The 13,089-nt window shown below is 39.4% G+C and overlaps 1 protein-coding gene across 2 annotated transcripts in view; it reads right to left on the bottom strand.

Annotated features, from left to right (window-relative positions):
- Positions 1-5,815: 5,815 nt before the first annotated feature.
- The window catches only part of LOC127427819 (signal-induced proliferation-associated 1-like protein 2), a 112,940-nt gene continuing 105,666 nt past the window's right edge, over positions 5,816-13,089 (bottom strand). For both annotated transcript variants that reach the window (XM_051675626.1, XM_051675625.1), the window contains 3 exons: positions 10,355-10,475; positions 7,260-7,341; positions 5,816-7,150 (listed from right to left, as the gene is read on the bottom strand). In XM_051675626.1, coding sequence (XP_051531586.1) covers positions 7,004-7,150; positions 7,260-7,341; positions 10,355-10,475 — 350 coding nt within the window. In that variant the 3' untranslated portion in view covers positions 5,816-7,003. The remainder of the gene's footprint in view (positions 7,151-7,259; positions 7,342-10,354; positions 10,476-13,089) is intronic.

The raw sequence follows: 13,089 nt of genomic DNA, 5'->3' as shown, positions 1-13,089 counted from the left end.
TTCCTAAAGCTGGCCGCTCGGCCAAACTGAGCAATCGGAGGAGAAGGGCATTGGTAAGAGAGTTGACCAAGAACCCAGTGGTCACTCTGGTTGAGCTCCAGAAATCATGCATGGAGATGAGAGTGGCCAGACGGAAGCCTCTCCTCAGTGCAAGACACATAAAAAAGCACCTAAAGGACTCTCAGACTGTGAGAAACAAGATTCTCTGGTCTGATGAAACAAAGATTGAACTGTTTGGCCTCCAAGCGTCATGTCTGGAGAAAACCAGACACCGCTCATCACCTGTGCAATACCATCCCAACGGTGAAGCATGGTGGTGGTAGCATCATGCTGTGGGGGTGCTTTTCAGTGTCAGGGACTGGGGGACTGGTCAGGGTTGAAGGAAAGCTGAACGCTCAGGACCTCAGAGTGGGCTGAAGGTTCACCTTCCAATAGGACAATGACCCTAAGCACACAGCCAAAACAATGCAAGAGTGGCTTAGGAACAACTCTGTGAATGTTCTTGAGTGGCCCAGCCAGAGCCCGGACTTAAACCCTATAAAACATCTCTGGAGCGACCTGAAAATGGCTGTTCACTGCCGGTCTCCATCCAACCTGCCAGAGCTTCAGAGGATCTGCAGAGAAGAATGGCAGAAAATCCCCAAATCCAGGTGTGCAAAGCTTGTCGCATCATACCCAAAAAGACTTGAGGCTGTAATTGCTGCCAAAGGTGCTACAAAGGTGCTCAGTACTAAGTAGTGTGTTAAGGGTTTGAATAATTATGTCAATGTGATATTTCAGTTTTTTCTTTTTAATAAATTTGCAAAGTTATCAAAAATCTGGTTTTTGCTTTGCCATTATAGGGAATGGAGTGTAGATTGATGTGAAAAAAAAAAAAACAACACAAAAGCATTTTAGCATAAGGCTGCAACGTAACACAATGTGAAAAAATGAAGGGGTCTGAATACTTTATGAATGCACTGTATATATACAGTATATAAACATCAATATAAAACAAATTATTGACAAAACCTGTATCCTTAAATCAATACATTTCATTGGACAAACATAAGTAATTTCCTTCTATTCATTTATAATGGCAAAATCAGGCCTAATTTGTGACATATATTACCCATATCTTTCTGTAGATTAACAACAAAAAATATATTTTCCATCATGTCAATGTTTAATTTTAACAATATTTTTGTTTACTATTTGTATGATAAACAATTTTGGTGCTGTGTTGGGTCAAAACCTGATGTCCAATGTAAAATCTGGGTCCTGAAGCAAAACCAGTTGAGAACCGCTGGCATAGAATGATGATGCAAGAGAAGACAGCTCACAGTTTTCTAGTTCATCCATGACCTTTGCTGCTGTGTTCTCTGATTTTCAGATATATTCAGACTGACATATAAAGTTCAGAGTCAACAATGCTATAGAACAAACTCCTGATGCATGAGGCAGGTATCGTGATGTTGCACTAAAACACAATATATTATTCTGACCATCAAGTTGCAGAGCCATTAACCAAGCAGAAGAAAAAATCAAATATTGAAGGACAAGAATTTCTCAGAGGAGAAATGAAGTTTCATGATTTATATCTTGAGTTATGAACAAAGAACTTGGGCAAGGAGAGGAGGTTGGTTATTTTGTGCCATTTCAGAGTTTGGCTTCTAAAATCAGGCTCCTCATGCACTGTCCCATGGGAAAAGTGTGACCGAGTCAGCTTCTTTTAAAGATTAATCCTTGACAAATTTTTGTACAGAAAACAGTGTTGTACTTCCAGCTGGACACACTTTATCCTCCACTCGAACAGATAGGTGTGCACTTAGGCAACATACAAAATAAAGTGCCTTTGGGAAGAGTTTAAACATTGATGATGTTAAGATGGAGAAAGCAAGAGGGGCATTAGCACATTAAAACAGCCAGCTTTAGCAAGCAGTCTCTCTGAAAGCAGTGTGTGTGTGTGTGTGTGTGTGTGTGTGTGTGATGTGAGTGGTCACACAATGGTTGATCAGCAAAGACGCCTTGGCAGTGCAGCCGCTTCATTTCCAATTACATGCTTTGTTGGCAAGGTAACCAGGTCACCCTCTGAAGACGACAAACAAAGTTACCTTCAGCTGCCTTGGGTGAGATTTGAATTCTCTGTACGTGCTCCTGCGCCCCTGAGTACAGAAAGTGATTTGCATCAGAGAGAGAAACAACTGTCTAAAGTTCTAATTTTCTCAAAAATACTGATCGGTATATTTAGACAATCCCTTACAAAAATCGAGAGTCCTGGCAAACTTGCCGGAATTTGTGGCGAATCACAAGCTCATTTGCTTTGCTTTAGTTTTTTTTGTGACATACCCGTCTTTTTGTTTGGGGGGGGGGGTACCCTTTTTCTCCCAATTTGGAATGCCCAATTCCCCCAAATGTGCTTTTTAAGTCCTCGTGGTCATGTAGTGATTCACCTCAGTCCAGGTGGCGGTGGACGAATCCCAGTTGCCTCCGCGTCTGAGATCATCAACCTGTGCATCTTATCATGTGGCTTGTTGAGCACATTGCCACGGAGACATAGCGCGTGTGGAGGCTTCACGCCACCCACCGCGGCAACCACACTCACCGAGAACGAACCACATTACAGCGACCACGAGGAGGTTACCCCACGTGACTCTACCCTCCCTAGCAACCAGGCCAATTTGGTTGCTTAGGAGACATGGCTGGAGTCACCCAGCACACTCTGGGGTTCGAACTAGTGAACTCCAGGAGTGGTAGCCAGCGTATTTTACCACTGAGCTACCCGGGGATATACCCCTGTCTTGTTCAAAAGCTCTTTAAATGTACTCTTGTACATTAATCTAATAATAAAAAATAAAAACAACTTTTTTTTTACTCTAAGTGCTCCCTGCTCACATACATCCTGTTTAAAATCATAAAACAACACAACACCGTTTTTCTTTACTTCATCATCCATGAGTAATGATTGGAAGATGAGGTAGGTCTGTTCAGATTAAGTATTTGAGATGAATTGTACATAACATAAACCATAATAATTCTGCGCTGTGGGCACTGCCATTGAAACCGATTGAAACAGACTAAGCAGAGCTTCCGCTCAGCGAACGCGGAAGTGTGATAAAGTCCTATTGCGGACGCCAGGTTCATTCTTACATATTTCTTGGGGAACTCTTATTTTGAAGCCGCAATTCATCAGCTTACTGACCACAGTCTTTAAGCATGACAGTCTCTACATTCATAGCTGTTATTTGCAATTATTATACAATTCCAGACTCTCTGAAAACTATTTAAGAATCGCTTAAAAATATATGCTTGTATTCATTATTGGGCAGCAAGTAGATTTAAAGGCATTTGGGCTCATGATTTGCCTTTAATGCCCTAGACTTCATTTTTGCTACTTGTTAGCTACAAATGTGTAGACATCCTTGTGTGGATCTGAAAAGAAAAATAACAAGCATCCAGGGGGCTGACAAGGCAGATTCGCCCATTTATGGCACTTCAGGTAGAGTTAAAGGAAGATATCATAACAAACAGAGGATTCAGTTCAGTTGTTTATGATTACGTCTGTCACTTGATTCTTCAGTTTGATGTGGTACTTTAGTCTGTAATCAGTGTTGTGGTCGTTTTATGACATGCAACACAAGGTATGGCTTTTGCACTAGAATCAAATTCATTGCTATGAAGCTAATGATTTCTTACGGTATGTGAGGAAAGCTGCAATCTGCAACTTTGTCATTTATCTTGATGCCAAGCAGTGACGCTTTCTAAGCACAGGAGCTTTTGATTTCTTTCCCAGAGGCAGCGAGACTGAGTCAGTCAGCAGTTTTTCCGCAAAGCTGTGGCATGGTTTTATGAAAAATACCACAGAACTACTGAACTATGAAGCACCAGAGTACAAAAGTCAGGGTCAAAAATAGGGATTGAGTGAAAGCACGTTTGCAGTCTGAGAATAGTGAAAGTGATTCTTATGCTTTTATCTTTTCAACTTGTGCAGTAATCAGTGATTTGAAGTGTTTGAATAATTGCAAAGAAGAAGCTTCCCAGATCTTCACAGCAAGAACATCATTGCTTGCCAAACATCTTTAAGGAATAAAAAAGATCACACATGAGTGGTGTGCGTCAGCTGACATTCAGTGACCTTCACATGAACCATTGCTTTTTTTTTGTTTTGTTTTTTGTAATGTTTATAATCCGACATGCATACATAACCACACACACACACACACACACACACACACACACACACACACACACACAGATACGTAAATAAATATAATGGGTCATTCCATGTCAACTCAACCAAAGGTCTCCGGCTTTGGTTTTGATCATTTTTTTTTTTTACTGGTGTGCATAAATGATGATGCAAGCCAAAATATTACATTTCTGAGATCCAAAAACTAGATATAGGTATTGCACTAACTAAAGAGCCACATGTCGCTTATTCTTAAAAAATAAAATTCAAAATAATAAATATTTTTTGATTTTGACATTATTGTTTTAGGTGAATAAATAAAGGTACATTTCTAGTTTCAACATAATTTGTTCTTCTGATCTTTGTTTTGTTGGACACAAAAAACTAGCTTAATACCATGAGACCCACATTTGGTTTTCTACCATTAAAAATTGATCAAATGTAACAACTTTGGGATGGAGCCACATTGAGAGCCCCTTATCTCTGGGATTTAATTATATAGGCGCTTAGGAAAAACAACACAAAAAATGTTTTCCCCCCATTTTTGGACTCACACCACTGGCATATCATGCATCAAGGGGTGCTGAAGTCAACTGATTTTAGTTACAGACCTACCCATCTCTGTGTAAAAATAAAATAATGATGCTGCCACTTCTCTAAAGTTGTTACTTTGACATGTAGTTTTGCTCCAAAGTCATAGGTGAAAATTGTCATTGACCCCCCCCCCCCTACAAAATAATGGATTACTCCGTAAATATTGATCTATGGCATTTCATATTCACATTTATGTCCATCTTGGTCAAAAATTTCCAAAATCTCAAACACCCGCAATGGGAGAAAACCCTTTTACATGCTACATCCATATGAGCACTTGCAAAAGCCCTTCATGTTTTCCTGTGCATATGGGAATTATAAGATGCCAAATGTCTGAGAAATTGAGACCGCTTCCCAATTATCAGCATGTGAGTTACACTCTCTGCCTTGGTAAGGAATTTATCTTTTCCCAGAGTTCTTGCAATGACCGTCAACATCATACACCACACACAGAGCCTTATTTCACCTTTGTCAGTTCCCATAGAAGCAGAGGCAGGTCCCCTAAGTCTTTCTGTTGGTTCTGCACAGATGTAGGACAATGCTGCCATTTCTCTTCTGCTCAATCACAGGCAGCGAAAGGAGAAATGTATTGATTTCTCTCAGAGTTTTCAAAAATAACGCAAGCTCCTGAAATGGGTCATTGACTGTTGCACATTTCAGTTCCCTGTGCTTCAGTTCATCCATCTTCTTGGCTTTCTACCTCTCTTAATCAATCAAAAACAACACTACAGTGCTGGATTTAAATAATGTCAAACATACCGTAAAGTGTGCCAGCTAGGTTGGTTCCTGGTTGTGCTTTGTGCAACAGATGTTTGTGGAGAGCTCCAGCGACGGCTGCACTTGGTCATGCCCAGGTGCTCCTCAAGCTTCCAAAGTGCCTGATCAATAATACAAGCCGCTAACAATCACTGGCTTTTAAAAGCAGAAGATGTGAGGCAAGTTCAAGGGATCTTCCAAAATCGACTCTCCTTTCAGATGTCCCCTAACCCACTATATTCCAAAGTGCAGTGCAACATGCCAAAGAAATCCAGTCAATCCATATTAAAAGGACACAAGGCTTACTTTATTGACATCCTAAACTTTATTTTACAAAGGTAAGCTTTCCATCCTAACCTCCATGAAACAGATTTACAAAGAAATAAAAACATCTTTCAAAGGCCATAAAAAAAAAACAACATCCAGTCCTAAAGCAGCATCCAAACATTTGTCCCTCCCGATTATATGTTTACAGTTATTTCTCAGCCAAGCTACGCACGGTACTGCCGACATGGTACACAAGTATACGAAGTACTGCCACATGGAGCCATTACTCGTTTTAGTGCAGGAAAGGAAATTACTCGTTAAAATAACAATCTTAGGTTAAATAAGCTTAAATAAGAGGGCTAAAGTACAAGACACTTTTCTGAGGTACTTTACATCAACAAGCAGAATTTGGCTTTTATATTAGGTGGTTTACAGGTGCTAGTTTGCGTATTTTGGTGCAACCATGTGAGTTTTTCTTTCTTTTGTTTACGCAAAAACAAAGCCAGTAAGCAGCCTAACGGATAAGACTTATGGGCATGAGTTTTTCATGAGGAAGAGTAATATGGATAAACAAAAAGAACCAAAGGACAATCTATTTACCACCAGTAACATCAGGCACACACAGGATTTGCTTTTTTTTTTTTTTTTTTTACATAAAAGTTTTCGAATACAACCAAATCACACTCAGTGCTAATCTTATGGAACAATTCTGTGATTAAATCAGCAAAATTATTGCTACAACATTTTTTGTATGCATCAACGGGTTACTTACAAAACATATTTTAAAACAGGTCTACAGTACACAGAGTCTCGGGGAGCTTTGGACATTAAGGTAAGTCGCATCTTTCGACAAATGATCAATGCTAGCTTGAAGATGTTGAGCCCAAGGAGCTAAAGATTTTAGAAGGAAATCACGGCCTATTGCATTAACTTCCACGATCGCAACGTGTTCGTACTCTTCGACTGGTAAAAATGTTCCCTTCCTGCCCTTAGATATCACATCTTGATTCTATCGTATTTAATTTTCAAACTCTCCCTTTTCTCATTCACATACTCTTATTCCGCCGCCAACTAATCGTAAAACTTTTAGCGTGTTAGCATATTAGCTCGGCGCACGTTCACATTCAAATGCTGAAAATGTTTCTCTCGAACATCTTTGATTCTCCTTGGGTTATGTCGTCGCTGAGCAAGAGAGGGGAAGTTATGGACTACTTCGACTCAAGGTTTCTGGTCCATTGTGTTGAGAAACAATTCAGTAAATCTTCTCAGCTGAGCTGCCGCGGTCTGGCTCTCTTCATGCAGTCGAAGGTTGTCTTGTCGGAGATGCTGAACTTGTTCCTGGAGCATAGCTTTGTCTTGTTGCTCCTTTGGAGACAAATAACAAAGCATGTAATTCCAAATAACTTGCCTGAAGGATTTGTTTAAGCATTATGTTTGGCAGTTAAAGGCCTGTTATTATGTTAGATGCTCTTACCTTCCTTAAGTCATACTGGAGCTGTCTGAGAATGAGCTCGAGCTGGTTAACCTTCCCAGTGAGAAGCGCAGGAGAACCTTCCCTGTGTAGTGTAAGACAGGCACACAATTAGACAAGCAGAAATAATTTTGGGGGGGCTTTTTTGCTCATTTTACTCATAGAAAAGAAAGAGAACGTGGACAGGAAATTATGGGGGTGGGCAATTGATTGCGAAATGTCACAAGCCGGATGATACTTTGATATACCACATTACTGCCTGACTATGTAGGGTTAGCACTTCTGACTTTTGCAATTTAATTGTCACTCCAACACTTCAGCAATGTTACTTTAATAAAGCATTGATTAGACCAGTGCTTCTCAAACATTTTAGGCCAAGTACCACCTTCGATCAAATCAGAACATTCAAGTACCACCTAGTCACCACCAATGTTCACTCAAATATTTTTTCAGCATTCGGCAGATATATATATTTTAGTGTAGTCTTAAGGATTGTGAGCAATATAAACAATGCCATATTTGATTCATATCAATATTCCTGTAGTTTACACAATCAGCAAGAGTGTGTTTCTAAAATCAAACATACAATATTAACATTTAGAAGTTTTGCAGTCCAGTTCAAACAAACTACTATATATAAAATTAAGCAGCTAGCATCACCCTTAAAAATATGTGATAATGTGCATGTGATCTATGGAAACAGCAGCTGCAGTAAGCGATCTGAGGTTCATTTTACTCTGGATCATGCCCTTAGCAGTCGTTAACTTTAAAACTTGTCAAACTAAGTATTTTCCTTCCCTCTATTCATAGGCGGACTCGGCCATAGGTGACATAGCGGCAATGTTCGTCACATAGCGCTGCCTTGCGCACAGCTGTCAGATGCTCTGTCCCTCATCCGAGCAAAATTCTAGTGAAATCAAAAACAAAATACAACCAAAGACAACCCAGTGTCTTTGAGTCAAAAGCACTATTTAAGATGATAGACTTTAACCCTTGTGTGACCTTCGGGACATTTTTGTCTTTTTCATTTTTGTTTTTTCAACCATTTTGGCTGTTTTAATGCCAACAGAATACATTTAGCCAAAGGTGTGTATTTTTGGGGGAATTTTGATATTTCAACCTCAGTTCTTATAATACATCTATAATACACTGTGTACACAAAATAGTTCCACTCAGGACCTTCAGGACAAAAATGTCCCCATTGAAACCCATTAAAACTGCAATATTTGATCCCAGTGCCATTAAAGCATAAAATCATGAATTCTATGATATTATGCTTTCATTCCAGAGCCTGGAATACAATTTTATATTTTCCACCAGATGGCGCCATTTTCCTCATGTTTAGCCTATGGAGCAAATACAAGCTTTTCCCCTATTTTCTGTTTGCTGTATTATAGAGCACTGCAGGCCAACTGAATAAATGATGCAGCTAAAATTGTGTGTGTGTGTTGGTATGGATGTCAGAGTGTGTTTTGTATATGTGTGAAAATGTATTGAGAAATTTGTGTGTGTGTAAAAAACAACAGTGGCATATGTAAACAAACTGGCATTTAAGGGTTAAAATCCTGAAAATTAATGAATATTTGGTAGTTATGATCAGGACTGATGTTGGTTAAAAAATCGAAGTCAGTGAAAGTGGAAAGTAATATTAATATATCATATTTTTATGGCAATTTTCTGACGTGGACATTTGTGTCCTATAAGGACCACTGAGTAGCTTTTTTTTTTTATTGAAGCACAAGGGTTAAGGAAGTCTGAGAATGTGTAAAATAAACGGAATGATATCTTGCGTCAATCGCATCCGTTTTTGCGGTTCTGTTTTCTGCATGGGAATAATATTGTGCGCACAGAGACATCAGCGCAGCCGTGCACAACGAGAACGTGACCTATTCACATCCTGCACTGCCGATGTAAAAAACGAAAAAGGAGGGCAATCTTAGATATATTACAATTGTAATCATACATTAGAAATAAAACATGGAAAACATTTGAATAAAATGTATATTTGTATTTTTTTATGTAAATATCCTGGATCATGCTGTGTAACACCTGAGGGCACTCCAGTACCACAGTTTGATTAGACAATACAAAAAGAGGTTTAAGATTAAGAACTCAATATATTTTATTCTCATATCATTGAACAAGCCTACAGTTGACAGCAATCTGTTTTGCATTGAGTTCGTCAATGTGTGCAGTTCTCACAGTATGCATTCTTGCGTTCTGTCTGCACTATTTTTAATTGTCGCTCTATGTACATGTGGCTCAGACGGACAAGTTTGAAGCATCTCACTGGTATTCAGTGTCATAAACGCCACATTTTTAGGACGCTGTGTCAAGTTAAAAGTAGTGGAAACTTTGAAAATCACATCTCAAGATTCCTGTAATTTGTTGTGCTTCCTCAGTGAGCGGTGCTCATTCTGTGGCTGTACTGCTTATGAGGTTGAGGTTCGCTCCCACCTATTGACGCAGCTCGTAAAAACAGATGTATTTCAAGCTGGAATTGCTAGTATGGTAGGAATATTTGTACTTTTATTACGGAATTTACATATGCGTTTAATTGCGCTAATTTTTTGAACACATAATTTTTTATAGAATTAATCACACTAAATTAATACGTTAAATCGACAGCTCTAATATATTTATGCACTACCGGTCAAAAGTTTAAGGTCAGTTACTTATTCTTTATTTTTTTATTATTATTTTTCACATTTTAGAATAATAGTAAAGTCATCAAAACTATGGAATAACATAAATGGAACTATGGGAATTATGTTGTGACTAAAAAATCTATCTAATCAAAACTGTGTTATATTTTAGCATCTTCAAAGTAGCCACCGTTTGCCTAGATTTTTCAGAAATGTACTCTTGGCATTTTCTCAACCAACTTCTTGAGGTATCACCCTGGGATGCTTTTTAAGCAGTATTGAAGGAGTTCCCATCTATGCTGGGCACTTATTAGCTGCTTTTCTTTATTATTAGTTCTAAGTCATCTCGTGACGGCACTCCATCATGTTTCGGCGCACCTTCACAAGGCTACTGCTCCAACATGATTTTATCGTTTCATTGACTTCTTACAGGTATTCTACATCAGGACTTACCCTGCCTCCAGGGTTGAGTCCTGCACACATCCCACTCTCCTGGTCAGCTCCTTGGAGAGCTCCAAAACCTGTTTGTTCTGCTCTTCTTCCGTCAGAGAGCTCAGAGAGGCCGTGGTCTGATCTAAAAGTTAGGAAAGATTTCATTAGTGAATGACAGAAACTGACTATATTTACATGGACACCAGAAAACAGCTTATTGCGAGAAAGTGCCGTTCCTATTTACATGCACTGTATAAGCAGTGTACTCCTTACTTTAAAGAGTTGTTGCTGATGTGTTTTTCTTAAGTTTCCAGCGTGACCTGCAGCGGAATTGCGCTGCAATAGTGGGGCTTCCCTCTTACGTCATACTCTGGGATTCGCCCAATGCTCTTGAGCACATATACGCAAACGTGAGGGACAGTCGATATTTTACATTGGTGTTTATAAATGGGTATAGTTGACATGTGCTTTTCCCACTGTACTCCCAGAAATGTTTAATTCTTTCCACTGTGTTGACTTGTTGTTGGGCTCCACCATATGACGTTTGTTATACGGTCTGTTCACGCACATGCGCACTCCTCAAAAACCTGTAAGAACGCCGCTAATGCGTTTACATGGCCACATAAGCTGCGTTCTCTAGCAGAAACCTGTGTGTGTTAAACCACGTTCTTTTGATCCCTTAAGCAGCGTAAGGAAAATAGCGTTCTGGATTACATGACATTTCAGAATGGCGCTTTCTGCAAAAACCGTGGAATAAATTGTTTTCTTAAGTGCATGTAAACATGGTCGATTATAAAATTACATTTGTATTGGGCAACGTATGGCATACTGTGTTTCATATTAATCATATTATTCGAGACACTCTATGGAACATCTGTACTTTTTAAAATGTTATATGTCACACTGCAAGACCATTTAAAATATAGGAAAGGCAAAAGTTTAACCAAAAACCTTCAAAGCACCACAAAAATATTGTGTGCCAAAAACTCATTTATCAGCCACATACAAAAAGAGGAAATCAGGAAACCCCCAGAGGCGTACAGGATGTGGTACCCCATATGCCTCGGATCAAGGTGATAGCGGCTGGTGTTCCAGGTAGGAGCTTCAAGCAACACCCTGAGAAAATCTGATTAAATCCTACTTTTCGGCTCCTTCAGAGGTGTTAAAGTTAAATCTGTTAACCAGCTTCAGCACTGCAAGGTGTTAATTAAGTGGGGGAAGGAGCTAACGCAGTAGAAGGGTTAATGGCAAGTGAAAGGGGGGTTCACATGCTTTCAGGTGAGTTTAGCATTACACTGTCAGTTGGGCATATCATTAAGCATTCAGGACTGAGAGAATACACTGATATGGAGCCTTTATCTTCCAGTGAGAAGGGAAAAGGAGGATGGTAAGGGAGAAGAACTGGCAAATGTGCAGCTTTTGTTCTGTTGTGCATCCAACTACCATATATATATCAATTTCAAACAACGCCTAATAGGTTTTCGAGGTTTACTGTCATAAGCATGACCAAGTGCGCTTTGTAAGTTTCTTTTATTTTCTTTAAAAAGACCTTAATGTACTCTTCTTATATATGTGAAAGCAAATGCTTCTACTGTAGCTATGCAAGCTCAGTTTTATGCATTGCTGTGTTCAGGAATGTGTCAGACCACAATTCATCATGCAACGCAAGTGCGTGTTGCATTCTCAGCACTGCCACAAGGGGCGCTACAGAGATCAGCCAGCATTCATCTCGCCTACGAAATTACTGACGAAAATGTATTTCTTTTTTGTCAATGATAAAGTTTACGAGACGGAAAGGATGCACCATGACAATAATTAAATGATTTTAATGAAAACATACCATAAAAAACGTACTACACTCGAGGTAACATCCTAAACTGGCTAAAGCACAGAGAAATGTTAACAGTCTCTAAAACATGGAGAACTTGGATTACAGTAACTTCTGAAAAGTAGTTAATACTTCAGTAAATTCCTTAGTGTCAGAAATCAACTTTTACATTAAAGGGCAATACTTTACCCCTGGATTTGATTTTCAGGACCAATTTTTCACCTTATGAGGGCATATTTTTTTCTGACCATTTAAAACAAAACATGTCTTATCCATTTATTTCAAATATGGCAATTTTAAACAATTCATTAATACAAATTCTCAATATTGAGTTTATTACGTCGTACCCTAAGAATTCAATCAAATTCAGCTCGGGTGCCTGGGTAGCTCAGAGAGTACTGATGCTGACTATCACCCCTGGAGTCACGAGTTCGAATCCAGGGCGTGCTGAGTGACTCCAGCCAGGTCTCCTAAGCAACCAAATTGGCCTGGTTGCTAGGGAAGGTAGAGTCATATGGGGTAACCTCCTCATGGTCGCGATTAGTAGTTCTCGCTCTCAGTGGGGCGCGTGGTAAATTGTGCGTGGTTCGCGGAGAGTAGCATGAGCCTCCACATGCTGTGAGTCTCCGCGGTGTCATGCACAACAAGCCACGTGATAAGATGCGTTTATTGACTGGTTCAGAAGTGGAGGCAACTGACACTTGTCCTCCGCCACCCGGATTGAGGTGCCACCACGAGGACCTACTAAGTAATGGGAATTGGGCATTCCAAATTGGGAGAAAAGGGGATAAAAAAATTCCTTACCATAATATGTACAACTACTCAGAATATTTAGAACTATATCAGATGTTACAAATAAAAAACAGAATTTATTTTGAGGGCAGTTTTTGCCCCCACATTTTGAATTTCAGGGGCATTTTTGCCTCAA

The sequence above is a fragment of the Myxocyprinus asiaticus genome, chromosome 37, assembly GCF_019703515.2.
Source record: "Myxocyprinus asiaticus isolate MX2 ecotype Aquarium Trade chromosome 37, UBuf_Myxa_2, whole genome shotgun sequence".
In the NCBI taxonomy this organism is placed as follows: domain Eukaryota; kingdom Metazoa; phylum Chordata; class Actinopteri; order Cypriniformes; family Catostomidae; genus Myxocyprinus; species Myxocyprinus asiaticus.
Note: the sequence above shows the minus strand (reverse complement) of the source record. Positions and strands in the feature narration are given on the sequence as shown.